We start from the raw sequence: 26242 nt of genomic DNA on the forward strand, positions 1-26242 counted from the left end.
GTTGCTGCAAATTCAACCGCGTTAACTTAGAGCTGTACACAGAAATCAAAAAATGACTGCCCAAACGACCACTGAGCCCCCAAAATGTTGCTGCTTCAACATCAAGACGGTAACAGTCGCTCTAGGAATCTTCCACATGGTAAGTTACAGAATGGAAAGGGGGATAGGGAGAGGGAGAAAAGAAAAGGGAGGCAGAGGTGCAAGCTTTGCAGAAGGTGTAATTATTGGAGATCTAAAGATTTCCTAACTGCTAACTTTTCTGTGTTCCCAAAAGAAAGACCAATGATTTAAGAGGGATGGGTGAGAGAGAGGGTTGGGGGGCAGGAAAGAGTTTATTGTCCTAGGAGGCTTTTTAACCATTTTTTCCTTGGCTCTACTATTTGGAGCTCATGGAAAGTCACTCTGCTTCCTGTTTTTCCCATGCAGCCTAATGCAGGAGTTGTTACCAGTGCAGGGGCATGTGGCTTGGACAAGTGTTCAGCCGGTTGGTTAGAAACTCGGCAGCACATGGGCAATGGAACCCGTGAAAGTGCTGAAATTATGAGTCTCTGGATGGAGGGATTTGGGTTCCGGTAAGGTAAAGGGTGCGTGGACAAAGCTGCCATGTTAATCTCTCTATAGCCAGTTGGACACTGCATGCACAGTTTTGGTTTCTGCTTTTATACGTGACTTTGTATAGCTGCCAGCCAGCTGGCATAACTGCTCTCAGAGGCTGTTACAGATGGGGAGAACACAGAAGCTGGAGTGACATTTCTTCCCCAAGCATCTGGTTGCACAGAGATGCTTTCAGGTGGCTTTAAGTCATTCTGAGGATGTGGCTTCTTGCATAGCAGAGGCACTTAAAATAACCCCTTCTGTAGCACCCATTGTGCACAGTCACAGATCGGGAGCTTAGAGGCTCATGGCAGGTAATGGAGACTCTTTACTGCTCCTCGGACAGGAGAAGTGAAGGGAGGGGACAGCTGTGACTTGCAGGTACATGCTGGGCACTGCTTCCATGGCAGCTGTGCCAGGTGGAGGAAATCCAAACCATATTCTCCCCACTGCACTAGCCAGCTTTCCTGGGGCAAGAGGAAGACACTATGCATGCCCTTGCTGCCTGCTCGAATCCTGATGGTGCTGTAGCCTCCTCCTCCCTCCCCACTGCCATGGGCTCTGCAAAACAACAAAAGCATCCACCCAAGATGGCAGTTGGGCATGTTTAAGGGTGTAACCATGTTGACTTCCACAACACCATTCCCACATACACCAGTGGAGGATTTGACTCATGAGAGGGAAGAAATACAGAGATTGATTCACTTACTTTTTTGGCTAAGATAAACATGTCACAAGCAGCAGCACTGTGGGTTGCTGGAGGTTGCAAGCACAGCAGCTGAGGCAGATGACTGCATGTGGGTGCAGCATGACATCTCTGCAGCTCTGTGGTTGGGGCAAGAGTTGGTCTTATGCCAGTTCAGCACAGGAGAGGAACTGGGTCTCCTACACATCTCCATGTAACATGACTGCAAATGCTTTTCCTCTGGCATTACCTGAAAGCTACATGCTGTAGTGGCATTTCCAAAGCCAAATTTTAATAATGTTGAGACCTCAAAAACATCATGAGATTGGTTGAAAGGATCACACAGAATTATCTCCTCTTTCTCCTCCTGCTTTTTGACCATGTAGATTACACCCTGAGCAGGCTTCTCAGCTTCTCACTGTGAGGTTATAGTCTTACTGTTTTAAAGAAAAAGAAATTGCTGAATTTCTTGCACAGTCCCATGTCCCCAAGGAACAGAAGATGAAACATATGAAAACTGAGAGCTTGCAGCCCCACACTAGCAGTTTCTGACAACCAATTAAACATATAGCCATCATGGATGGATCTCCATGAACTGTTTAAAAGGGAACCTTGTAGGAAGTATAGCCAAGATCTGATGAAGAATTAGCAAAATTAAAGATCTCCACAAAAGTGGGAAATGAGCAACAGAGAAGCTGGTAACTACAACACATTTTCTTCAGAGAGCTCCAGGCACCCCATGGGACAGGAACTTTCTGTTATCAGTGGAGAAACAAGCACAGAGAGGGAGGAAGCTATTTTTTCTTAACTAGGAGAGCGAATCAAAAAGAAGCCTCCTTTGTCTCTCTCTGAAGTCATTAAATACTTCGAATTGAGGCAATTTTTTCTCATTGTGTTTTCACTATGATGCCACTAACAGTAGGCATTCCTGATTTACAGCATTGTGTGCTAGAAGAGAATGAGACACAACCTCTAGGTGCTGGTTGCTAATGAGAAAAATTTGCTCTGGCATTCAGATAACATCAAATGAAAGATGTGTTATTTGAACATCTTTCAAAAAAGTTTTGTAAGTCTGTTGAAGATACCAGGTGAATCTTGAACCAAAAAAAAAAAAAAAAAAAAAAAAAAAGTAGAGAACCATGGAGTGAGCCTTCAGAGTGCTCACAGGAAAGCATATTTGCAGAAGATTTGCAAAGGTCCGCTCAGGATGGATAAGAGAAACTGCTTTTCTTTGCAAGATGGTAAAAGCAGAAGGCATAAATACACAGATGTACTGAGTCAGCCCAGAAGTTCAGCAGTCTCCTAACCCATCTCCAACAGTCATCAGCAGTGATTACTTCAAGAAGAACATATTAGAAGAGGGACACACAGCAAGTGATCTTTGGCCTGCACACTGCCCACCTTCAAGCAGCCAGTACAACAGAGGCTTCTTAGATTTGGGGTTACATGTAAATTATCAAGCTCTATTGTGCTTATATTTCCTCTTCAATAATCTCTTTCCCAAGTTGAAAAAATCTTCTTAACAGGGCTTTCTGTGAACAGAGACTATTCCGTACCAGGTCTTTTCTATTGCTGTGAACGTTATCTCTTTCTTGACCTTTAGCCGCGGAGACATGGTTCAAACCAGAAGTTATGGGTAATATATTTACTTGCAGTTTATTGCTTATCCTGTAAAAATAAAAGAATAGGAATTTGTGCAAAAACACTTAGATTCCCCTTGTTGCTAAAAAAGAACAAAAAAGGAGGGGTGGGGCAAGGGTGCTGCCTCACTTCGGTCAGCACACTCTAGAGCAAGCTGGACTCAAAGAAAAACAGTTGGACTGCTTAAAACTAGAGCCAGGGAACAAGAAAAGTACTAAGCAGTGCAGTCAATCTGGGATCTCGTGTTGGAACTACCCATTGATCTTCTTTAATGTAGGATGAGCCTGTGCTGTGCAGCTCAATGTGGCTCTAAGCCCATTTTCAAACCATTGCTCATCACTGACAGTGTGTGCCTTAAGCACGTTCATAGGAGTGGATTTAGCCATATAACCCTGCCTGATACTTCAAGGAAGACTTTCATGCTGCCACCCAGGCCACCAGCTTTTTTTACCCTTTCTGTTCCTCGGGGGCATGGTTTTGATCCCACCTGCAGTCAGACTGATCACTAGCAGTGTGATCCAGAAGTGAGTTGGTTCACCAAGTTTTAACCTGTTTTTAGGGCAGATACCACAGAGCCACAGCTGAGTCCTTGCTCTGCCTTTCTTCAGCCTACATTGGTAGTCATCTACAGTTCCAGGACTGCCTGGATGGGAAACAGACTCATGTTTCCAAATAAATAGCAGTTGTTGCTTCGTTTGCATAGTTCAACCAGTCATCACCATGTCAGGCTGGATGTGGGTAGTGGTCAGGAAGGTTTGGGGTCAGCCTCTGACAATTTGTGGTGCAACTTTGCAAAGCCAGAAGAGTGATTACCATAAGACATACACAAGCATGGTGTGCGAGGCACATGGCATAGCAGAGTTTTAAGAATTAACATGTAGTTTTGGTTTAGATTAAGGGGCAAGAGATGCTCCTGAAGCTTTTCTGAGCTGGCCCAGTGAAGGATATAGCGAATAGGCAGGGATAGTCTGAGCCCTCACTTAAACCAGAACAGCCCACAGCTGGCCGCATGAACAGATGTGGTCAGCTCCTAATCTCCAGTAAATCTACACTGAGGTCATTATGTTTCCATTTTCTCTGTATTATTAATAAACAACAACAACAACAAAAATATAACAAACGCTGTGGGATTTCTGTTCCAGAACATCCCTTTCTTTCTCTCCCCTCCCCTGCTCCAGATATGTTCTTCATTCCTGCTGCTGCCAGCTACTGACCAAAGCGACCATCACTGCAGTACCAAAGCCTGAAACTCTGATTTCCTGGGGGTTCCAGTCTGTCTGCATTTAACGTATCATCACAGTGGAAAGCAGTTTGAATTTGAAGAATATTTTCTTGTCTTACTGCTTTAGGAGATAAAATAAAAGTATAGCAAACTTTTTTCCTTACCTCTTCTCTACCCTTTTGATCATGTTGCTACAGCTGGGAAGAGGAGAGGAAAAGGAAGAGAATTTATAACTCGGCAGCAGCTTGAATGATTTGCTACATCAATACTGTTGGTTTGTATCAGTATAAATTATTGCTGTGGGTCCTAGTGATGAATCACAGTGATGCTAGGTGATAGTAATGCCATCAAATACAAGCTCTAAGGCTTTGTAGCAATGTCTTGTCCTCCTATAAATTAGATTTGTCTCATTCTGATCTCTCCATAGACTGTTGAAATAAATCTTGGATATGCTCAAGCAAATGGGAAGGAAAGGGAGGAGAACAAGGGAAAGACAGACTCCTGTGATTAGCAAAGTCTGACTGGGTGTTGTGAGGCTTGGCAGAGACACTTGCAGATAACATTTAAAAAAAGCATGGAGGAGTTTGTCCTTCTGTTTGTCAACTCCTCCCAGGCACGAAGAGAGCTCAAGTTATTTGGCATTAGCTTCAAGAACAAGGCCTGTGAGTTGCTTCTTTGCATAAAACATGTGCAGAAAAGCTCTAATTCACTTGCTGCTCACCCTTGATTAGAGCCAAAGGAAGTCTTGGAAGGTAACATCCTTATAGCTTGGACTAACCTCTGTCACAGCTGAGCTCTTCCCATGGTGGCCAAGTCCCTTTGCCTAGTTGGCAGCCCAGCTGTGGGAAGCTGCTCTCATAGCATGAGATCAAAATCCTTCAGAGAAACAACCACTAGCAGTCTCCACCCATTGTCTCCCCTTCTGGAAACCCGCCAATGTCCCCTCTGTGCTTCAGTAGCTCTTTAACTCAAGGAGCAGAGTCTCATCTCTGCGGGACGTTCCTCAGGCTCAGTCCTCACTAGTGGCCACGATTCATGTTGGTACAGAGCTACGCTTCATTGTACTTGCACAAGGCGGTGCCTGAGCCAAGATGTTCAGCAAACCCTGTGCTGCTTCCTTGTCCTCCCGGAGAGAAGTCCGGATGGCATCTCTGTCAGTGCAGCAAGCACAAACAAGAGGGACAAAAGAAGGCAGCAAGAAAGAAAGATGAAATGTTTTGAAAGGAAGCCAAATGGAAGATAAAAATACCCTCTTCTCACTTCATCCTATCTTGCCACAATAGCCACTTATAAATTAGAGTAAGAGAAGAAGCACTGAAAGTGTGGCATTTATATGTATTGCTATTTGCCTTCAAACTGCTGGCTGTCACCTGCCTGCACACACCATGGTTAAAAATCTTTGCAGCACTCCACTGCACTGTCAGACCAGCATGTCTCTGTCCCCGTTGACCCCAGTCCATTACGGGGACTTCAAACTCTTCTCTCCGGAAATGCTGTGTGAGAAAAAATAAAAGGAGCAGACATCACACCGAGGCCGTGCACGTAAAAATAAATTATTCAGACTAGTCAACCTGCACTGACTTCAGAAAAAAGGCACATGACTCAACCTCTATCAGCAATTTAAGCCTACTGCAGCTTCAGCCAAATTATTCTCCAGGGAACTGAAGCTGTATGCATCATGTTATTAAGCATCTGCCCTGAAAGACACCCCCTTTCTTGCTCAATTTAGCTGCCTTGGGTTAACGACTCTGGCTCTGCCTCAGTCCTACGCAGCTACCCTGGCTAGATCACTTCATTTCCTGGTGCTGCAGACCTTACATCTCCACAGCAGTGGGTCTGATTTTAACCACCAAGTTTGAAGCACTCCTTTTAAAAGAAGGCAGCAAAAAGGTGAGATGTGTCCCCAAGACCTTGAGAAAATGAGAAAAGGGGACTAAATGCACAATAGATAAGACAGAGCAGGTGTGGGAGACAAAATGGGAAGGGCCAGGTCTGCAGAGGGGCTGAGAGGGTGCTTCATGCCAAGAGACCTGTGAATTGAGTGCCACAAGGTAGAATTTCCCATTTTAAGCTTGTGTCTCGCATTTAATGACTCAGCACTTAGAGAGGAAACTGGATGCTTCTCTGAGCACTCCAGTCTGTCTGAAATGGGAACCTTTTAGTTTCTTCTAGAGCTGAAGGGTAAACCTCAGTTGAGAATATCTGGCCTCATGAGGTGAAGAGTGCTGGGCAGACACAAGATCAATCTTCCTCCACTTTCTCCTCAGTTTGAGGTGAGCAGCCAGCTGTGGTCATTTGATCACTGTGCATATCTGTGCTCTGCAGCAGTGAATGACATTGTCACATGCTGGGCAGCAAGGAGTCAAACCCAGAGTCAAGTGAGGGAGAGGTCTCCTAGTGCTCTTGCACTGGAAGGCTGAGGTGAAGCCCAGAGAATGTTGTCTATTTTATCTCATTGCAGCTCAGTGTCTCATTCTTTCTACACAAAAACCTCTTTAAATGGAAGGTTCAAAGTGCCTTTTGCTTAAAAAGTCATCTCTTTATCTTCCAATTTGGGCTTGGGTTCTCCATCTGATATGCACTTATTTCATGTGATTGCGGTGTAAGGTTGAGTGGCTTATTTCAACAGTTGCCAAGGAGAGCGCAAGGAAGCCAGGACCTCTTTTGTTCCGTTGTTCTCCTATTTGATAGGCATCAGAGATAGTTCTTCATACTGAAGTTCTGACCCTGGATCTGCTCAGGCTTTAAACCTAGCTGGGGATGGAAGCATCTGGGGCTTGATACCCTCATTTCACTCACTTGTTCAGGAATGAAACTGATTGTTTAGGGATTAGATCATCTGTTTCACTCGGGCCCATTTAATAGCAGTCTGAAAAGGCCATTTCTCCTTGTGTTCCCCACGTTGAAATACGAGGGGTTTGACGCCCTACTGACAGCAGCAGTAAGAGAAGAGAAATCTCTTCAGGAATATGTACATGAAACCTCTCCGACAAGTTAGAGCAGATGAAGTCAGTGTGTGATCTCCATGCACAACTAGCTAAGAGGTCCTTTACACTCCTGGTGACCATCAAGTGTAAAGACACTTCAGATCGCTGCAATTTCATCCTCCAGTCTTGATGAGGTTCGCTGCTTCCATGGGAGTTTAAAAGCTGTTACATAAAATTGAATTCATGTTAACTTTCTTGTGTCCTCGTATAACAAGACCTAGGTATTTCTTCTTTTCCTATCTGCCTCACAAACAAATTGCAGACTTCATTAACAGTACAGGGGCAGGAAAGAAAAAAATACATAGAGTGCTTCACGTAGCTGTCGATCAGTTCGACATTAGACAGGCCAAGAGAAAACATGTGACATTTGTTCCTTCTTCTACCTCAAACTCATATTTTTAATTGCATTTCAGAGAGAAGGCTAATGCTTTAGCTGCGACCCAGGGGCACTGCAGCAAGAGAGCTGCTTATTGGCACACTAACTCTAGAAATACACTCTGTACAGGGCTCTCAGGGAGGCTGGAGAATGAGCTCCAGCTCTTCTGGAAACCAGTGGGAAAGTTTGAGTTCAGTTCCTCTCTCTGTTACAGGCTGTCATGACCACTACTCTCTCAGCCTTAGTTCCGTTTCTGAAGTAGCAATGATAATCTTTTCTTCCTTTATCTGTCTTGTCTCTTTTTGTGTGTGTGCGTGTGTGTGTGTGCAACATCAAAACATCAACCCTAGGGCAGGAAGCATTTCTGACTGTACCTTACACCAGCCTGAACTCTATCTAGATCTTGTACAGCACCTGAAACCACTGCTGAGCAAAAGATAGTGTATTTTATTTCTTCTGCTTGGTTAGTAGTTATGTTTGTCTCATCTCCCTTGAGCTTGCTGCTGTTGTGCTATTTCCCACACACAAAGTTTGCAAACACGAACACCAACCACAACAGTTTCAGTTCCTCCTTGCCTGCGTCACTTCTTTAAGCAACTGTTGAAACAAAAGGCTGCTATCAATATTGTGAAAAAGTAGCTTTATGCAGAGAGTACCAGAGCTTGGGCTGGTTCTGGTGGCAGATACAAATCTGCTTCCTGCACCAGTGTGAGGTTCACGTAACTCCTAGACAGAGGCTGTACAGTCCAGATAAAGTGGCTTCTATTATTCACCTCCTCATGACAAATTAATTTTTTTGATTATGCTTTTGTTGATGCCTCCTACCCCTGGTAGTTTGCAGAATGGGCACTCCCTCCCCTGGACCTGGTGTTGGTGGGATGAAGATGGAGTTTCATGTTTGCACAAGTTTCTACACTTTCTGCACATCCTAGGATTGCTTGTCCGACAGGCTCAGTTCCCATATCTCTCAGGAAAAATGCAAAAGGCATTAAAGTTCCTACACTTTTCCTCATTTGATTCCTGCTTTTGGTCTCAAGCTGTGGCCCTGGGGACTCAAACTCCTTTACACTGAGGCAAGAGATGTTCTTTTACTCCTCTCCACCTCCTGGATGGAGGTAAAGCTTGGGCAGAGAAGCAAGCAGCTCTTTGCAAAGCAGCAGAGTGGTCAGAGAGCTTATCTAGAAAGTAAGAAGTGCAGCTGTGGAGTGACAAGTCCATATTTCCTACTTCCTCAAGGAATGTATCATCAGTCTTCCTCTCCAATTCCCCATGCTGTTAAGTTCCATCTAGCCCATTTTTAAAATAAAATGGCACAGTCTATGCTGCTTTTTGAAAGTGAAGTTGTGGGTGTCTGGCAGACCATGCTGTGCTCCAGCTTGTCACAGTCCAAAAATGCAGAGGAAAGGAAAGATACATCAGCCATGAGGAAGGACAGCAGAGAAAGAGGAACAAGGAAGAAAGCACTGAACACCATGGGTATCTTGGGGAGCTTAGAAATGTGCCTTCTCACAGATAGTGCTGAAAGTGGCAGTAAAGCAATGAATGAGCAACACATAGCATCTGAGTACTCTTGAGGGGCTGTACTTGCTCTGATGACTCTAGGCAGACAGTGACTGATACTCTATTCTGGCTTTGGACTTTCTGTGTCCTGATCTGCAATGCATTTGATCTCCTTGGCAGGTGCTGTCTGTAGTCAACTGTCTGGCAGGGTGGAATTGCCCTCGGGGGGGGATGTAGCAGGGTTATCCGGTATCACAGCTAATCATTCCTGGGTTTTGTTGCATGGAAATTCCCTAGACCTGTGGTCTGAAGCAGTATGTTGTGAAGCCTCCAGCCTTAAGGAGGTCTTCTACAGGCCCAGGGTGCCCAGTGCCCCATGTACACCAGGTAACCTCTGTCTAATACATTTGGGATTTTTTTCTCAAAAAAATACAAGAAGGAAAAATGACACTTTCATCAATGAAGTAGTGTAGCTAGACTTGCATAGAGGGATCTTCATTCTTTGTGTTACTTTTTACCCTTTAAAAATATTATTGTTACATTTAGCTCAATTCTGAAGCAAAATATAATTCCAAAATGTAAACCCAGAACTTTTTGTATATAAAAAGTTGAAACAAAACTTCTTAGCTTTGTAATTCCTCCATCCTCCTTCAGGAGCCGGCAGAAGGAGAGACAGGTAGACCCATACCATTAATAAACTGTTGACTTTTGCCTCGGTGTTTCAGCATAAAGGAGGGGTTATTTTAAACCTTTAATGACTCAGTCCCAAGTGCACAATGGTTCTCCAACTCAGGCAACGATCACTGCAAGCTCTCTGGAAGCAAATCTGCTGATAGGAAGCTGGCCTGCAGCCCACTGAATTCTCTCTTTTGCTTTTGTTCTCCTAGGTTATGAGTGTTTTGCTCCTGATTGAGTATTCCCTGGAAGTGGCTAGCGGGAAAGGCTACTGCAAAGACCTGGACAAGGATTACTACAGAATTGGTAGGCTGTTAGGTTGCTGGAAAGCAGCAGAGACTGATGGGATTGAAAGGGAGCCCACAGTCCTGCACCGGTCACTATTCCTTTTCTCCAGAAAACTAGAAACATATTCAGAGTAAACAGGTCTGTAGCTCAGACCTGGAAAAAAAAAGGGTGTTCAACCCTAGAAATTTGGATTTGGGGTTAGGTCATCACAGAAATAACCCTATGGCTGTGTTTGTTTCTTGGAAACTGATGTAGGCCCCAGTGGGGCTGTATTTCTTTATTTCACAGCTGTGTGGATCAGGCCCTCAGCCTGAACTCTCCAGTGCTCAACTATTCCTTCAGCCTTCCTATTCTCTCAGTAATATTCTTTGCATTAACCTGACAATCCTGTTTCCCCCTTCCCTCTCTTTTCCCCATGTGTAGATCATTAAGGGCTTACACACACTGCTGATCCCCTTCTTATTAGGTATTTTTTTAGGAAAATACTGAGCTATATAAGCAGCTCCTTTATAGACTTAGTCTGGCCAGTGAACTCTTGAGTCATGGAGTGGTGCAGAGTCAGAAACCTGTGCTATATCCCATGACTGGGTGTGTTACTTGATGTTGCCAGCAACCCATTGCCCTTTATGGCCAGAGAGCCATCCCCTTTACCCTTCTCACCATCCATCACATCTTCCAGGGGCCTCCTACTTCACAGCTGAAGGCACTTCAGAGCCCAGCACCAGCCCACCTCTGCCACCTGCCATCCCTTTGAGCTCCACCCCCAGCCAGGTCCATCTCTTGGTGCTTTTTGCAGAGCACTAGGTAGTCTGGAAAAGGCAGCCAGGCCATTTCACATCCCACAGTCACATGCATCACATTTGTTCCTATTGATTGAATTCCTAGTTAGGAAGGATCAAGCTTAGCTTTCAGAGGCCTAGCAGGTTTCTCCTGTAGGCAGCCATTTAAAAGAAAATAAAATTCCCAAACCTCAAATGTTACTTAGGCTGATTTTACACGAAACTGTTTGTAAGCAACACGTACAGGGTACTTTTTCATTTTCTTAGTCACTCTTCAGTGTGAAGCTGCAAGTTAAGATAACCTTTCTCTGCTGTGCTCAGAAAGCCAGAGACCAGACTCCCACACCCTAAACTGTCTCTCCCTATAGAGAAGGTCTGTGACTGCAAAGAGTCCCCAAAGAGAAATACAACCCAAAGCAGCAAGGACTTACCTGTTGCTTGTCCAGCATGTCCTTTCTTGCTGCTCCTAGCATCTGCAGGCAGATGCCCCCCACTGCACGGAGGGAAAGGAAGTCAAGTACAGCAGCCTCCCACAGCCCCTAGACTCCCGGTCCCCAGGATGGCAGACAGACACAGTGAAAAACACTACAGCACAGGTATTTGCTGTCTAGGTGAGGTTATTTCTAACAGCTAGGTTCACATTTTTCAAACAAGCCCAGCTGGGTTTTAGGAGGCACCACTGGGATTCATTAAGACTATTTCTGAAAGGATTAAGCATCAGTGGGGAGTGAGAAATGGAAACGTGGGTGAGTTCTGCTAAGAGGGCATTGAGCAAGGGTTTGCTGTTAGGGCTCACGTCTTTCCGCCGAGGCACTGTTTCAGAAGTGGTCTAATCTGGGGGGGTTGCAGGTTATTTCAGTGAGCCGCGGTTTGCGCAGGCCTCTCTGTAGCCATGTCTCTGTTCAGCACTGAGTACAGACTCAACCGGTGACTGGTTTGGAAAATACTGGCTGCAGAGTTTTTCCAGAGCTTTCTTTTTAAGGCAACATGTACACCACATTGTCTTCAAAATCCTGCTTTCCTTGATGGTAACATCACAGTATAGGTAAGAGAATCTTATCTTCCACTCTTGTAAAATAAGTTTCTATTTTTAATTTTACAGATAAAAATAGAAGACTATGATGCAAGTGTGACTTTAAGTCTCCCTCCTTTCCCTTACCCCCTCATTTGTTTTGTTTGACTTGACTTGGACACGGGCACAGTTGGAAATATTTTTTCCTGATGGTAGAATGTGTGTTCTGCTGAACAGAGTGGTCTGAGCTGCTAAAAACTGAATGTGATATTTTCAGATGAGAATACTGTATCACTAACACAGATATGTAAAAATGACAATTGTTTCATCATGTCTCTTTCAGGAAAAAAATATTCAGTATTCTCACTTCTTTCAAGTATTTAAATTTTTTTGAAGAAAAGGAAATGAAGCATTGAGATGGATCTTTTGAGTAGTTTTCATAAAACACCGTTATATGTTTTATAAGCAAAATGAGCTTTTTGCAAATCTGGAGGATTTTCTTTAAGAATAGAAGCATTCTGAGTGAAATTGGCTCCTGTTCTTAACAAACCTCCTTCCCACACAATCAAAATGACAGATCTTCCCCCTCCCACCTTCTCTTACTCTCTCCTACACAAAAAGGAATATTTTATAATGAAATCCCCAGCACTTCCACTTGGCTCCTTCTCCCATGCATTTCAAAGGACTGCTCAGGAGATTGCTAGTGTTTTCTGATCATAGTTGGAATAAACACAGTGAAACTAACAGGGAAGCAATATAGCTAAGCTGTGTTTAAAAAGTTCAGTTTGACTCCAAAATCCAGATGGAAGAGTTGGAGAACAATTTGGGAGAGGTTCTGTAGATGCCCTCAGCATCTGCCGTTCTATTTGTGGCTCTTGCCAGACTAAAGTATGTTACTTGGAATATATAATGCAAATGCGGTAGTTATGGCCTAAGAATACAAACAAGGCAAGGTTTATGGGAAGATGCTTTTTTTATTTCACTAATAAATGATACAGCAGGAAAAATACATGCACAAGTTCATTATAAGGAATTAGCACTCTCAAGATTTCCCATCAGAATGTTTTGCTACCTGAATCAGAAGGGCTGGCCCTTGCCTTAACTTCCACGGGAATGGCTAAAGATAGGAAGGAGAATTGGGATTGGTTTTCCATTGCCAGGGCAATGGGATGGCTGACTGGGGCTGTAGTCCTTAGGGGAGGGATGCTCTTCCCCTAGCCGCCTAACACTCCTTGAGCTCTTGGCTCACAGGAGACCACAGTCAGTGCAGGGCTAAGAGCACTCTTCTAGAAATTGGATTTTGGCTAACGTTAACCAAGAGGTTAATATAAGATCCCCTAAAAATGTTAGGGAACTGGGGAAAAGGCTCCCTAAAAGGCCAAAGTCGCCAGTCCCTGAAGCTTTAGGGCATCTACATAGGATGCCAAAGACTCAGGTTTCACTCTGTACTTGAGAAGATCATTTTTCCACCCTTAGTAGGCTCAATGCCAGGATGTTGGTTAGTATAAAGTAGGTCTAAATGTTGTTCCACTGTTAAGAAATAACACAAGATTAATTTGGCCAGGTGGGGGGAGCAGGAAACAAACTGCTGTGTAGTGATTTGGGACATTCAGTTGGAATTTGGAAGAATCAGATTCAAGTTCTCCCTCCATCTAACATACAGGAGAAATCTGGATGTGTATTTCCCATGCAGCCTCCCTCATTTCCATGTTATTAGAAACCTCATCTTGGAACTGAGAAACCTTCCTAGCAAAACGTTCTTTGGCAGTGCTTCACTCCTGAAAATGTAAGAACTTTGCCAGATTGGCTTTTCGTTCTAGAAAAATAAAACCAAAAACATCACACAGACACCAAAAATTCAATTTAAATCTTCCCTTCAGTTCTAAGCTGCTTATGTCATTGCTTTTTTGCCTTGGAAATGTTATACCCCACTGTTCTTCATGGGTCAAATCTTTAGTATGTCTTCAATTCGTGTCTGTTTGCAGATCTGAGGGTTAATCACTTATAGTTTTCTTCAGCGACCACATTAAAAACTCTCATTATGGACAACGTGCACTGTTTCAACTTCTCTCTGTTCAACCAATAGAAATACCAGGGTTATGCCTCAAGACCTGTGTGTACAGCACATGCTGTACTCCAGGCAGAAAATATCCCTCTTTCTCTGGTCAAAAGCAGAAAAGGTAAAGGGACTGTGAGGCTTCTTATTTTTGCCAGTCCTGCCCATGTTTTGAAAGTAACTGTCCAGAAACAATTCTCTGCAGCTTATCAGCAACATCAAATCGGAAACATCCATCCCTGACAATCAGTGAATGTGACCATAAAACCACAGTTTTATGAGCCCTGTTTGTATTTCCCAAGCCAGCTTATTGGGCCATAAAACAGAAAGGTTTTTCTGCATTTGGGGGAATATTAGGAATCATTCGAAGTCCCTCTGGGCTATGTTCAGGACACAAACCCTAATGTAAAGTTAATCAAAAATATGCATTTGGCGGTATACACAAATTCTCCCCCTCCCTGTTCTAAGTGCAGTGTAGTTTTGCAGAGGCTCTGTTGTATGCCCTGAAACTGGTTATACCACCATTTTCAAGGAAAATGGCACTAACTTCATAATGTGCATATTATATGTATATTCCTGCTCTTGAAATTCCCAGGGATTGCTAGAAGACTCAGCTCATCTATAAGAGTTTGAGTGGCAAAAAGCCCATATGTTTGTTTATTTCTATAAGCTTTTGGAAGAAGATGCACCTGAGAGTGGGCAAGCTCTCCATGTTCTCTGCCAGCAATAAAATACTGCTGCCAATATTCCTGTAGTTCAGATGTTCTTGGGATATGTGAGCAAAGCAGGCTGTGTGAAGAGAGACCTTTTTTCCTACCTGATTGTGTAATCATAAATCAGAGCAATATTCAGGATCTTCAGTCCAACATCTTGCTCAAAGCAGGGCTGACCTCAAGGTAGACCACTTTTCTCAGGGCTTTGTCCAGTTTAGATTTGCAGATCTCCAAGAATGGGGGTGCCAAAACCTCTCTGCAGCCTGTTCAGGGCTACATCACTCACTGTAAGATCCTTCTTTTTTCCTTCTATTTGGACCTCACTTACTGCAGCCTGCGATGGTCACCTCTTGTCTTGTAGTAACAGCCATCAAAAAGCCAGTGTATCTCCTACAAGGACAAGCCCTGTTTTTCTCTGAATATGCTGCTGCTTTATAAGGTGTAGTAGAAGAAGACAGCGTATTCCTGAGATAGGCACCTAGATGTAGAAGGAGTAGAGGGGAAAGCTGCCGAGTGATGCATCTGTCGGAGATTATACAGGTGCTCAAGCCTACTACAGGCCTCCTAAACTTGGTCCTTTTCCGAGGATGTACTTTTAGGAAAAAGAGACAAATGTTCATTCCAGCTAGGCATGAACGGAAACGCTAAAGAGAACAACACCAGAGAATTACTCCTTTACATCTTTGAACCACAGATGCCGGGCATGGAGAGAGCCTGTTATGCTAACCCACTCTCTAGGGCTTCGTCCACTGTGGTTGTGAAGTGCCTCACAGGCCAAGGATCCTGTTATTCTACTACTGGTTTGAGAAGATCTCTTGCCACTTTGCCAGCCCTTACAAAGGATTTCGGTGGCAGTTAGGCTCCTTGTAACATGCACTGTTGTTCCCTTCTCAGGGAGGGTTTGCACAGCCAGGGGTAAGAGCCAGCAGCTACCACTCTCTAAGGGAATCATTCCTTCAGCTCATATGGTGTCTTTAAAATAAAAGCAGGGTGGGGTGAGGTGGAATGTCCTCTTAAGAAGAGAGAAGTCATTTAGTTAAAATAATGTCAAATCTGTGGTTGCTAAAACCTCTCTGGGACAGAGATCCACTCCCAGCAGACAGGGTGAATGTTTGTGCTGTGAACAAATAGGATGCGGACAGCGTGCAGAAGGTTACTTCTCTTTTTTTCTCTCCTTGTTTTGCCTTTTTCTTTCTATCCCTTTGTCATCTCTAGGTTTGGGGAGTTTTTGTTTGTTTTCTTTGGTTTTTTATGTAGGTTCTGTTTGGGAAATTCACCTGGACTCTGTGGGCAATTAGCCTGCAGAACCAACAGACAGTTGCCCAATTAATTAGCTAGCCTGCTGAGAGAGAGATCAGATGCATGAGACCAGTTGGAAAGAGGCAGAAAAAACACAGCTGTCTTAAATCTAAGAAAAAACAGTGCTAAAGAGATAAACCCTCTCTGGAGTAATCGTCTGATTCTTGGTTCTGGGAGCAGAAGCAGGCAAAATGACTTGTAGTTTTGGTTTTAATGAGACTAGGACTGTTAGGATAAGGTCTCCTTTTATGGCTGTCTCTACAAAGGCTGAGTCTGTCTTTTAAGCTTTATCTATTTATTTATTTCAAGTTTATACTGTCCTCATGCTAACCTCATGGTTCAAGACCCTTTGGCTCTCTGAGCACTGAATCACAGCTTTTTCTCTACTCTCCCATGTCTGAGAGGTCGGTTTGCTCTTCTGCCTTGTTGTTTAGGTTTTCCCTCTAACTGGCAAGAGCTGCAAAGCTGTGAGCAGTCTCTTCTGCCGTAACATTTTTTTTCTCCTCTGAATTAGGGCTTGTGGATTTTGGTTTTCTTTCTGCACGACTTCCCACAATTTCTTCCTTTTCAGTTTTTATTACTTTCGGGTAAACAAATCCTGAATTTGCTTTTTTATCAGAGTATAAGCAAAAGTCATTTCCTGGTTTTGTGCCATAAAAACTCCTTTTCCTGAAAGGGGTTAAGTGTTTGTTGGGCACTTTATTTTGCTCCTTTGGATCTTTCCTGTCTGACACCTCCGTGTGCAGCAGTTCATGCAGTGCTGCTGCCTCTCTGGTTTGAGTTGTGCTATTTCTGCCTCTCGGCGGGCTGCAGCCTCCTCAGAGGTCCCCAGTCTCGAGTCCCAGGGAAGGCAGCGCTCCTTCCTCATCAACAAACCTCATCTTCAGAGGGGACTCGAGTGCAGTGCTGAGTCTTGACAAGAAAGGAAGTGAAGTTAGAATACATACCTCATCTGTGAATGCCTTAAATGAAAGAGGATGCATCCTCTGCTAGGCGAGTGAAGATGTGCACAGTAAGGAGTGATGCAAAACTCCTCACCTTGCTGCTGCCACCGGCCCTCGCTGCCTGCTGTGGCTCAGCCCAGCCATCAGGCAGGCAGGTTCTTTATAACCCTGGAAAGGCTCCAGAGCTTCTCAGTATCTACACTTCTCTTTAGTGTTTTGGTCGTGTTTCTGAGTCCTTTCTTTTGCTGGCATTTGTCCATACCCACATTGCGTAGTGGAAACTGAATATAGCACTTGACAGTTTGCATATGTTGCAGCTGCTGCATCTAATGGGCACTGATGTCCTGCCATATGCCGTAGGCAGCCCTTGGGTAGAGGTCTGCCCTTCTCAGCTATAGCTCTCCCTCAGACTTGGGAAACCTGTTTGTATTTGCTCCCTCAAATAATGTAACTGGCTGAATTATGGCATAGCTGGGACTGTTCTTGTTCAAGCCATTTGTGAACGACAGTGTTGGTGTTATCTGTTGGAGTAACAGAGGGACATGTTCTGCTTGAACACCTTCATGAATTATTTTTTCTAATGACACAGCTAGGGAGTGAATTAAGGATGCTCTGGTGTATGCTCTAACTCTGAAATAACCCCTTCCCCCCCCACCCCCACCCAAGGGTGTTGTGTTGTATCAAGATTAGGCAAAAAGGCAAATTTGGGGAAGATGGAGTGGCATCTTCCTGGGAGGAGAGGAGGAGGAGGGGTAAAGGGGAGCAGTGGAGGCTTTTCAATGCAGCTGGAAACTTTTATGAATCCAACAGACTTGCTAAAGCAAAATTTCTAGATTTCTTTATGAAAGCAAGTGGAAGAGCTGAAAGAGGTAATAAATCCAGTGCCTAACTCTATTTTTTCCTAATAAAGGAATAATAGGGGTGGGGAGAGGGGGGAGAAGATGGCTAACCGATAATCAGATCTTCCTGAGGTTAAAATAATTTTGTAGTTCTGGGAAGGATCAATTGCCTTAAAGAAGTTAGGAAAAGATAAAACCAGTAAATCTTTTCTCCTGAACTTAAACCCTTTATTTTGACATTTGGAAATTAGAGACCCCGAACAAGCTGCTGCTATTTAAACTCAAACAAAGCAGTAAGAATGAAAGGGCGAGAGCGAGTTGGAGGAGGCGCTGTGAAGGACTGTACGTTAAGTGGAGGTGGATAAAGAACCTAGCAATGCTCTCTCTTTGGAGAGATCTGCTTTCCCCCACTCTACCCCAGAAGAAGCAAAATAACTTTATGAAAAACCTCACACTAGCTAGACCACTCTGAAGCCCAAGTGTGCGTACTGTACAGCGTAAAGAAGGTTTCAGTGGTCCTTTTCAGGGCAGGCTGCAACACAAACAAAAACTGGTCAGTAGGCAGCTACACATACACATCATCTTGCTGGATCCCAAACAACTGGCAAAGATTATCTAGCAGCCTAAGAAGTGTCTCATGCTGTTCTCCTCACACGTACATTTGTCTTTAAGTCATATCCCACATCTACAAAGACTGGAAGTGAGATGTTTCACCCTGATACTCTGTGGTCAGTACTAGCGGTAGGTGGTTAAAACTTGCGCATGTATCCTGAGAATCTTGCAGATCTCTCCCCAGCTCTTACTGCTGGTTAGCTTATCTGTCTTTGAGTCTCCAAAATAATTGCCAATTCAAACTTATTAGTCATTACCTAAAATCACTCTGCCTTTCTTCTAGTTCATTTTACTTTCATGCTCTAGCTCAGGATATTGCCTGGACCAAAACTCTAAATAAAGGGGTTTGGTTCCCACCTGCCTGAGCTGACAGCTTGTGTAACCTAGTCATCTGTTCCTACAGAAAAAAACTTCAAATAGAGATGAAAAAGTGGTGGTTAAAAAGGGAAGAGAGAGCAATTTCCCACCCTCCAGCTGCAGGCCTTTCCCACTTCTGCCTCTACAGTTCTTTCTGTATCAGAATATCACACTTTAAATCTCCCCTAGGGGTGTGCCTGAATTAAGATATTAAATTCTAACTTTTGGTAATATGGTAATTTTTATTGCTATTAGCTGACGTCATCACTAGTTTCCTGTTGATCATCATGCTGTTTGCCATCAGCTTCAACCTCCTCCTTGGTGTGGTGAAGGTATGTGCTCCACAAATAGCGTTTAGCTGCTTACTGGGGCCTCTCTGAGCTAGGAGGTAGTAGAGGAGGGCACCAGAAGAACCCTTACAGGAAATACTGAAGTATGATCATAATAGCAGATAAACATCTCTGTTCTTTTTAAAGGGGAAAACGTGGCTGTTTTGAAGTCTCAGATCTTGTTAGATCATTTGCAAAGCTGCTAACTGCCGGGATTACCAAATCTGGGTGACATTTTGGTCATAACTGTTTTTTGTGTTAAGGAGTGTAAGTGTTCTGATTTGAAAATGCTGTTGCGTTACCTCATTTCCTTGCTTTTTGCCAAGTCAGATCCTAGAGGTAAACCATAACTCTCCTAAAACAGTGGGGATTAGATTCCCATTCTAGGAGGAGAAATGACCATGTGTTGGTCTGGGAACCCAGGTTTACTTGCTGCAGAACTTTTTTGGGGTAGCTGAGTGACAGTTCTGCTGTGATCAAGTGTCAATGTTGCTTAGGGAAACTCCATGGTGGGGGGGGGAGGGAGAAAATGGATTTTGCTGCACTTTGTTTTCTGAAGCAATTGTCACTGCAGTACCTGGAATGAGCTGCAGAAAGTACTTTCAAGTATTGATACTTACTCACATTACCTTGCTTGGAATACAAATGACTGGCACTGTTTTTCCTCCTCCTCAGAAGAGGGAACGACTCCTGATTCCATTCCTTGCTCTACAAGTCATAGACTTTCTCCTCAGCCTCCTAACGATGTTCAGCTCCTACATACAAATCCCAGCAATCATTTCTGTGTCATCCCTTGGCCACACGGTGGGTAACAGTTCACTTCTGGGGTGGTGCTCTCGAGGGAAGGCACTATGAGAAGGATATAGCATATTTAGGAATTAAGGGTTATTATTTGGGGTGGCAATTCTTCGTGGCTATGCAGTTCCTACACTGTCTATTGCTGGAAATAGGATACAATCTTTGGTGGATTAGAAGGTGCACAAGGAGTAGCAGTGGCATCTGTGACAAGTTTGTTTCCTGCATCTTGGACTCTTCCTGATGATTTTGTTTTGTTTCTCAGGGCTTTGAGGAGGTTGTTCTGGGCGTGCCAATGCTGGGGAGGGTTGGAGATAAGCTATGAATACCGCTGTGCTGCCCAGAGAGTCCTTTGGAGCAGCTGGTATAAATCAACCCAACAAGCTGGTTTGCTTGGTGTTTTGGCTAGCATAAATGAATTAAATAGGTTAGGCTGTAAATTAGAGTAAAATACAGTTCGTTTGTAAATAGGGAAACTATAGATGTGATACAATCTTGTAACCATAAGCAAAACTTTGTTCTCTGTTCTTCTGCTTGTGCAGCAGGGACACTTGAAGATCCCTTTCTTGGCTCTGCAGCTGCTGGACTTCTGTCTGAGTATCCTCACTCTCTGTAGTTCATACATGGAGGTCCCAACCTACCTCAGCCTCAAGTCTTCAGACAACGGGGTAGGTAGTGAGCAAGCCTAGATGATTCGTGCCATGCTGTTAATCACTGGGAGGTTTCTTTCAATGTTTGTTATGACAAAGCAAGCCTTCTCCACAGTAAATCCAGAATTGCTGTCGGTGACAAAAGAGGAGTTTGCCATATATACTCAACAACGCAGTGTTCTTTACTGACAGTTTGCTTATGCAAGTGTTCCTTAAATGTACACCCTGTTTCCCTTGTAAAAATCTTAAGGATGCAAATTGCAAAGCAGAGTGGTTTGGATACAGCCTCCCTGCGTACATAGAAAACACATCAGCATTTCATCTTTATTAAATAGTCATACTTTTTCAATTCCCGTTTGAATATTCTTCTGAAAATCTTTCCCAAAGAAGTGTAAACAGTAAAAATACCCTGAGCAGCTGGAGATTTGCCTTTCCTGAGAAAAGCAAAAAGAAAGGTGACTTCTCCCACCTTCCTGAGAGCCAGGCTAAGAAACTTCCTGTGATATTCACAGCTCCGCGTGACACTGGTAGAGAGAATAAGTGTTTATGACCAAGGCCTTCTCTTTCCACAGGGCTTCTTGCCAACCCTTGCGAAGTTACCAACAGAGGAATATGTCAGAATAATGGTCACCTTCACCATTGCATTCATTGCTGTCCTCTTCCTCAAGGTAAATGGCTGCAGGGGCTGGTGAGTCATGAGGGCTGAAGGAGGAGGAACTGATTCTTCTCTCTCTAATCTGCCAGAGCCTTGGAAAGCCTTGCTGGTCTTCCCTTGTGCTTAATAGTAGCTCTGTCTCAGTGCAGCGTCTGAGGCAGGTTTGATATTCAAGTTGTTTATAAGTTTCTGCAGATGTGAGATATAAAAGCAAACCCTCTCTCATATTCATAGCCTATTCCTATTCAGTCTCTTCTAGAAGGATAAAAAGTTTGGAAACAAATACAGGAAAGTATTCTGCTATTGTATGCCAAAACAAATTAGATCATTAAGCAGCAGGTTACATCTTCCTCTGGGGTAAATTGCTGTACCTGCACTGATGTGAATGGAGTTATGCACACTGATATCCCAAAACTTAATTAAAATCTTTGAGCTGTTAAATCCTGCTTACCTTCTAGGAAACTCCACTGTGAAAGGGTTTCTATTCTTCCTGCTTCAATGGATTGGAGAACAGATTTTTCACTGAGGGGTTTCAAATCAGCTAGGAAAATCAGACCTCTCCAAGTATTTCAGTAGACTGTCTCAGTGAAAAATGCTACTTATTAGCTGGAAAGCATTTTTTTTTTTAATTCAGACTCTTCCCAAGTGGGCAGACAAGCCAGTGTGGAGCACAATGTCTTATTTGATTGCACTGCAGACATTACTTCAGCATATCTTTTAATATTTACATAAACTGCAGGCAGTAAGCTCTGGAGATAACCCTGAAACCCAACTGGCACAGCACTCTGAGTCTTCAGCAGAAATCTCACTGACCTAGCAAACAGGGCTTAGTTGGAATTTCACACAGGATAAGCTACAAGACTATTTAACTTACTGTGGCTGTTTGTGTTGGCGTTTAGGGGGAGACTGGATGGGGGGAGAATAATCTTAAAAAGTCAAGGGGATAGGCACAAGTATTCCTTGGTCTAAAGTCCATATAACTCCCTTCCTCCCCCTGCCCCCACAGAAATCACCAAGAACTTCATCCTCTGAACTCAGTGATAATCCCTTCACTCCTTTTCCATGTGTAACAAAGCCATTTTTATGAGACTTGGTTCCAAGTGATTAAGTTCTAATGAAGAATAGGGCAACAAGAAATATTTTAGAGCTTAAAAGGCCATTTGGCCCATGTAGGGCCCATCAGTTTCAATTCACGGTCTTCCCCCGCACCAGGGATGGGATCTAAATATGTTGGACTAGCCCAGGACCTTTTTACATAAATTGCCTTACTTAATGGCCTGTAACAAGCTTTTATTGCCCTTCCACTGATATGTGTTTCTGTCTATTTGGTACCATCTGTTTGCCTTCCAGGTTGCAACTTCTGCCCCCAAATAGTTATGCACATCCCACTCTACCATGTAGTTCAGCTGGCTAGAAGGTGGTCTGTCAGATGAAGAAGTCTGGGCACCTGCTTTCCTATGTGTATCTGCCCATGACTTTCTGTGGGACCCACAAGGACTTGCTTACCCTCTGAAGAACCTTTCCTGCTCAGTGCTCAGGGGACTGAATCACTCCTCTCCCTCTCTTCTCTCATATAAACCTTCTTATGCAGAGAACACATTCTACTGCAAGGTGGAGGACTCTCCATGCGACATCATAGCTCTTTATCAGTGCAGTGGTTGCCTTTAGCCTCATTTCTAGAGCCCCGGTGGTGATGTTTTCAGTTGTCCAAGTTTACGTACCTTAGAGATGGAAAGTGTTCAAAAGGCCAAGGGAATGTTACACATGCAATGCTTAGATAGCACCATTAGAGAAGACTCCCTCACTAATGTAGCTATGCACAGCAATCTTTATCTCACCTTAGTATCATGAATAAATGAACATCCTCTCCACTGCCATGGCGGATAAGAATGCAGAAAACAAGAGGAATAAAACATCTCTGGGAAACGAAGGCAGAGCAGGTTTCTGAAGTAGTTGTCACAAATGCTTTTTCCCTCCTGATCTCTAGAACAGAATTCCTGCCAACATAGTATTATAGACATTATGGACACCAGTAAACTTTTCCCCCTCTTTGGTCCAGCATGGAGAAGTATATCCTGCACTGCAACTCTGGCTGTTTTGAGTCACTCAGTGTTGGGATGATTCCAGTGTCATTGGTTTCCTTTGTATAAGCTGTGCATACTAATGTATTCTGCTGTTGTTTGCAAAAGTCTTAATTGTCAACTCCTTCATTGATTCCAGTGTAGCTACTGGATTGGCAGTGAAGCAAACTGTTCTGGAATCAAAATTGTTTAAGAAAGGAGAGGAAGGTTTTTACTTTTTTATTCTTTATTTACTGAAGCTTCTTCAGGGGATGAGTAGTTTTGGGTTCAGTTTAAATGATGACATCAGTGTCTTGCATGTTTGCCCTCTGTGTGAACAGGCTTTTGGAAGGGGAAGGCTTTTGCAATACTCTCTAACGGTTGTCCAAGTTTGGATTTACTTCCTTGACTTTGGAAGTTTGAGAGATAGATTCCTTCAACAAAAACACCTCATTCCTCGTTCTTGTTCTTTGTCTTGGCTTTGTGTCAAGACAAACATCCTCATTGTTCTAGGAAGTCCTAAGCTAGATGGCTAGTTCTTGGGGCATATAACTCCCTGCATTTTTTGAAAACACCAAATGTTTTTAAAGTGCAGTCTTAGGCCAATAAAAATAAGAGGCACACGACTTTGCTGCACTGCACATAGTAGGGAAAATATTTATTTAATATGGTATGTTTCACAGACTTTGCTTATTTTCTTGTGCCACAATCTGTCAATTGATCCATTTTTCTCAAAAAAAAAAAAAAAAAAAAAAAGCTATCTTTCATCTGAGGTGCATTTTTTTTTCTTTAGTATAACCAATGAAAATGCAAGACTTTCTTGAATGAGCCAACTCTTCAAGTCAAGTCAAGTCTAATATTGTTGATCAGCAGGCCAGGTAGATGTTATGCCTCAGGTGTTTTCCTGAGGCACCTGGACTTTGTGGCCTGCTTAGAAAAATAACATGAAAGTAAAACATGCTTCCATTTCCTTCCTGATGACAGTGAGCTCTCAGAGGTCTTAAGCATGTGTTTTGTACTTAATGTTAATCCTATTAACATTAACACCTCCCACCACTGCACTGCTCTGGACAGGCGGAGTTGTCACCTTTCTAGTGAATGGTCCAGACTGGTCTGAGGCTGTAATGTGTGATACTCAGACTTCTGTAAGGCTCTCGCCTCTAGTGTCATGGTAGAACAGTGGTAGGCTGATGGCAAAAGGGGAAATGCTCTTGTTGATTTGCAATGCAGTGACAGACTTCTTTCTTATTCAGGCCTATATGTTCAAATGTGTCCTCAGTTGCTTTAAGTATATTAAAGCCAGCAAGAGAGTGGAGGTGAAAGTCAACCCACAAAGAGCTGAGAAGGTGAGTAGAGAGTTCCATCATGAAAAGGTATGTTTGGCCATGATGGTCCTTACTCTTGTCTCTTTGACAGTCTGAGAGAGAATTTAACCCTTCAAATCTGCATCAACAGGCTCTAATAGTCAAGTTCCAAATATATTTCTCTAATTTTATTCCTATATAAAAACCTTTAAAGAAAATGGAATAGCCAAGAAACGCGGAACTTGGACTTCAGACAAAGTAGATAAATGAGGGTATATCACTCTTATTCTCTGATCCAGAGATGTGCTTTTAATTTCAGCTGAACTTTGGTTTCTATGCCTAATAGTGCTACTCATGCTTAAAATTAACTTTGTCTTCACCTTTTGCTGGATCAATGTCTGAAAGGCTTGCTGCCTTGCCCTTCATCTTAACGGTTTGCTAAGCCATGAATAGCAATGTCCTTACCTAGACTACTGATGAACTCTTTAGTAGTAGCATCCAGCTGCTCTGAGATAATGCAAGGGTTTTGTAGACTGTCCAAAAATAAGAGAGACAGTAAAGACATAGGAGAAGTAAAGAAGAAGAACATGGAATGCTAAATGGGGGCATTTGTCGTATTTAAACTTGGCAAATATGATGAGCATGGTCTTGCCAGCAGTGTGTGCTCCTACTGTGCATGAACGATGACTCTCAGGAATGATTTCTGTAGAGCTTAGCCTCTTTGCTTAGGCAACAAGGCTTGAAGTCTGGACATTAAAGAGCCTTGGTACATTTGTTGCAGCAATGCTTTGGGAGAAGAGGGTGGGGCTAGTTGTAAAGTGGTTATAAAGTGCCGCTTGCCTCCAGTTCTTCTGGATTTCTCTCCACCACCACTACCATGCAGTTCTCTTCCCCTGCATTGAATTGTAAAGAGAAACTTGCCTAGGATCAGATCCATGTGAAACTCTGTGGTCCCCACAGCAGGTCTAATGGTCTTCTCTTTCCAGGCTGTGCTGCCATCATATGAGGAAGCTGTAGAGTTGCCTTCCAAGGAATCTCCACCTCCCTATGTAGAAATCTAAGCTCTTCTCACAGGGAAGAGAAGACCCTGTGCTGCTGTTAGTGCCTCTTACCCCTTGTGTCAGATACTCGGCCTTGTTGAGAAGCCCTTGCTTCATAGCCATATCATGCTTATTACAGTGCAACTCACTTGTAGGAGCCTCTAAAGAGTGATAGTGAACTGCTGGAGCTGGTGCCTTGTTCTGCACTAGCAGACCTGAGCTGATACCAATGACTGAGCTGCAGTGCTCTTTTAATAAACTTGGCACCAGGCAACACAAAAGCTCCCATCAACATCTGGCTAACGTGAAAGTACGGGCATTGGCCTGAAACTCTTGTCAGGCTTACTTTATCCCAGCTGGATATGGGTTCTCATCTGTTTGATATCTTTAACTCAGCAGCTATGGGGAGCATCAAGCATTTAGCAAGTGGAATGGGGAGGGGGGAGAGCAAGCTAAGACCTTTATGCTGAGATAGCATATTTCAGAGTTAGGCTATGTTAACCAGCAACATCTAATGAAGACCTAAGGGAAAGGGGATCAGCAAAAGGCTGAAGATCCCAAATGAGCTACAACGCAGCTCTCAAACCTGTCTGCTTACGGTAATGATTAGTAGTGAGTGCTCCAGAATATACAATATGCTGGAATTGTCACAGTATTGCTCTGCTATTCTGTACCTGAGTGTTTGCATTTTGGGATTTTTTTGTGTGACTTGAAAGATGAGCTTCAATAAAAAAAAAAAAAAGTTAATGATTTTAATCTTCTGCTGTCTGACTTTTGAATGGTGCTGTCTTTGTCTGAAGTATGTCAAAAGGAAGCAATAGTGTTTTGGT

The 26242-nt window shown here is 43.4% G+C and overlaps 1 protein-coding gene across 2 annotated transcripts; it reads left to right on the top strand.

Moving 5' to 3' along the window:
- LAPTM5 (lysosomal protein transmembrane 5) lies at positions 1–26168 on the top strand. Of its 2 annotated transcripts, XM_062594144.1 has the most exons (8): positions 1–139; positions 9893–9986; positions 18835–18911; positions 19584–19712; positions 20246–20371; positions 20926–21021; positions 24322–24414; positions 25359–26168. In XM_062594144.1, the coding sequence occupies exons 1-8, from the start codon at positions 53–55 to the stop codon at positions 25431–25433; spliced, it is 777 nt and encodes a 258-aa protein (XP_062450128.1). In that variant the 5' UTR covers positions 1–52; the 3' UTR covers positions 25434–26168. The 2 variants fall into 2 exon arrangements, with proteins under 2 accessions (XP_062450128.1, XP_062450130.1); XM_062594146.1 differs by lacking the exon at positions 9893–9986 and having other exon boundaries at positions 9–139.
- The last annotated feature ends 74 nt before the right edge of the window (positions 26169–26242 follow it).

This window comes from Rhea pennata, chromosome 23 (genome assembly GCF_028389875.1).
Source record: "Rhea pennata isolate bPtePen1 chromosome 23, bPtePen1.pri, whole genome shotgun sequence".
Lineage (NCBI taxonomy): Eukaryota > Metazoa > Chordata > Aves > Rheiformes > Rheidae > Rhea > Rhea pennata.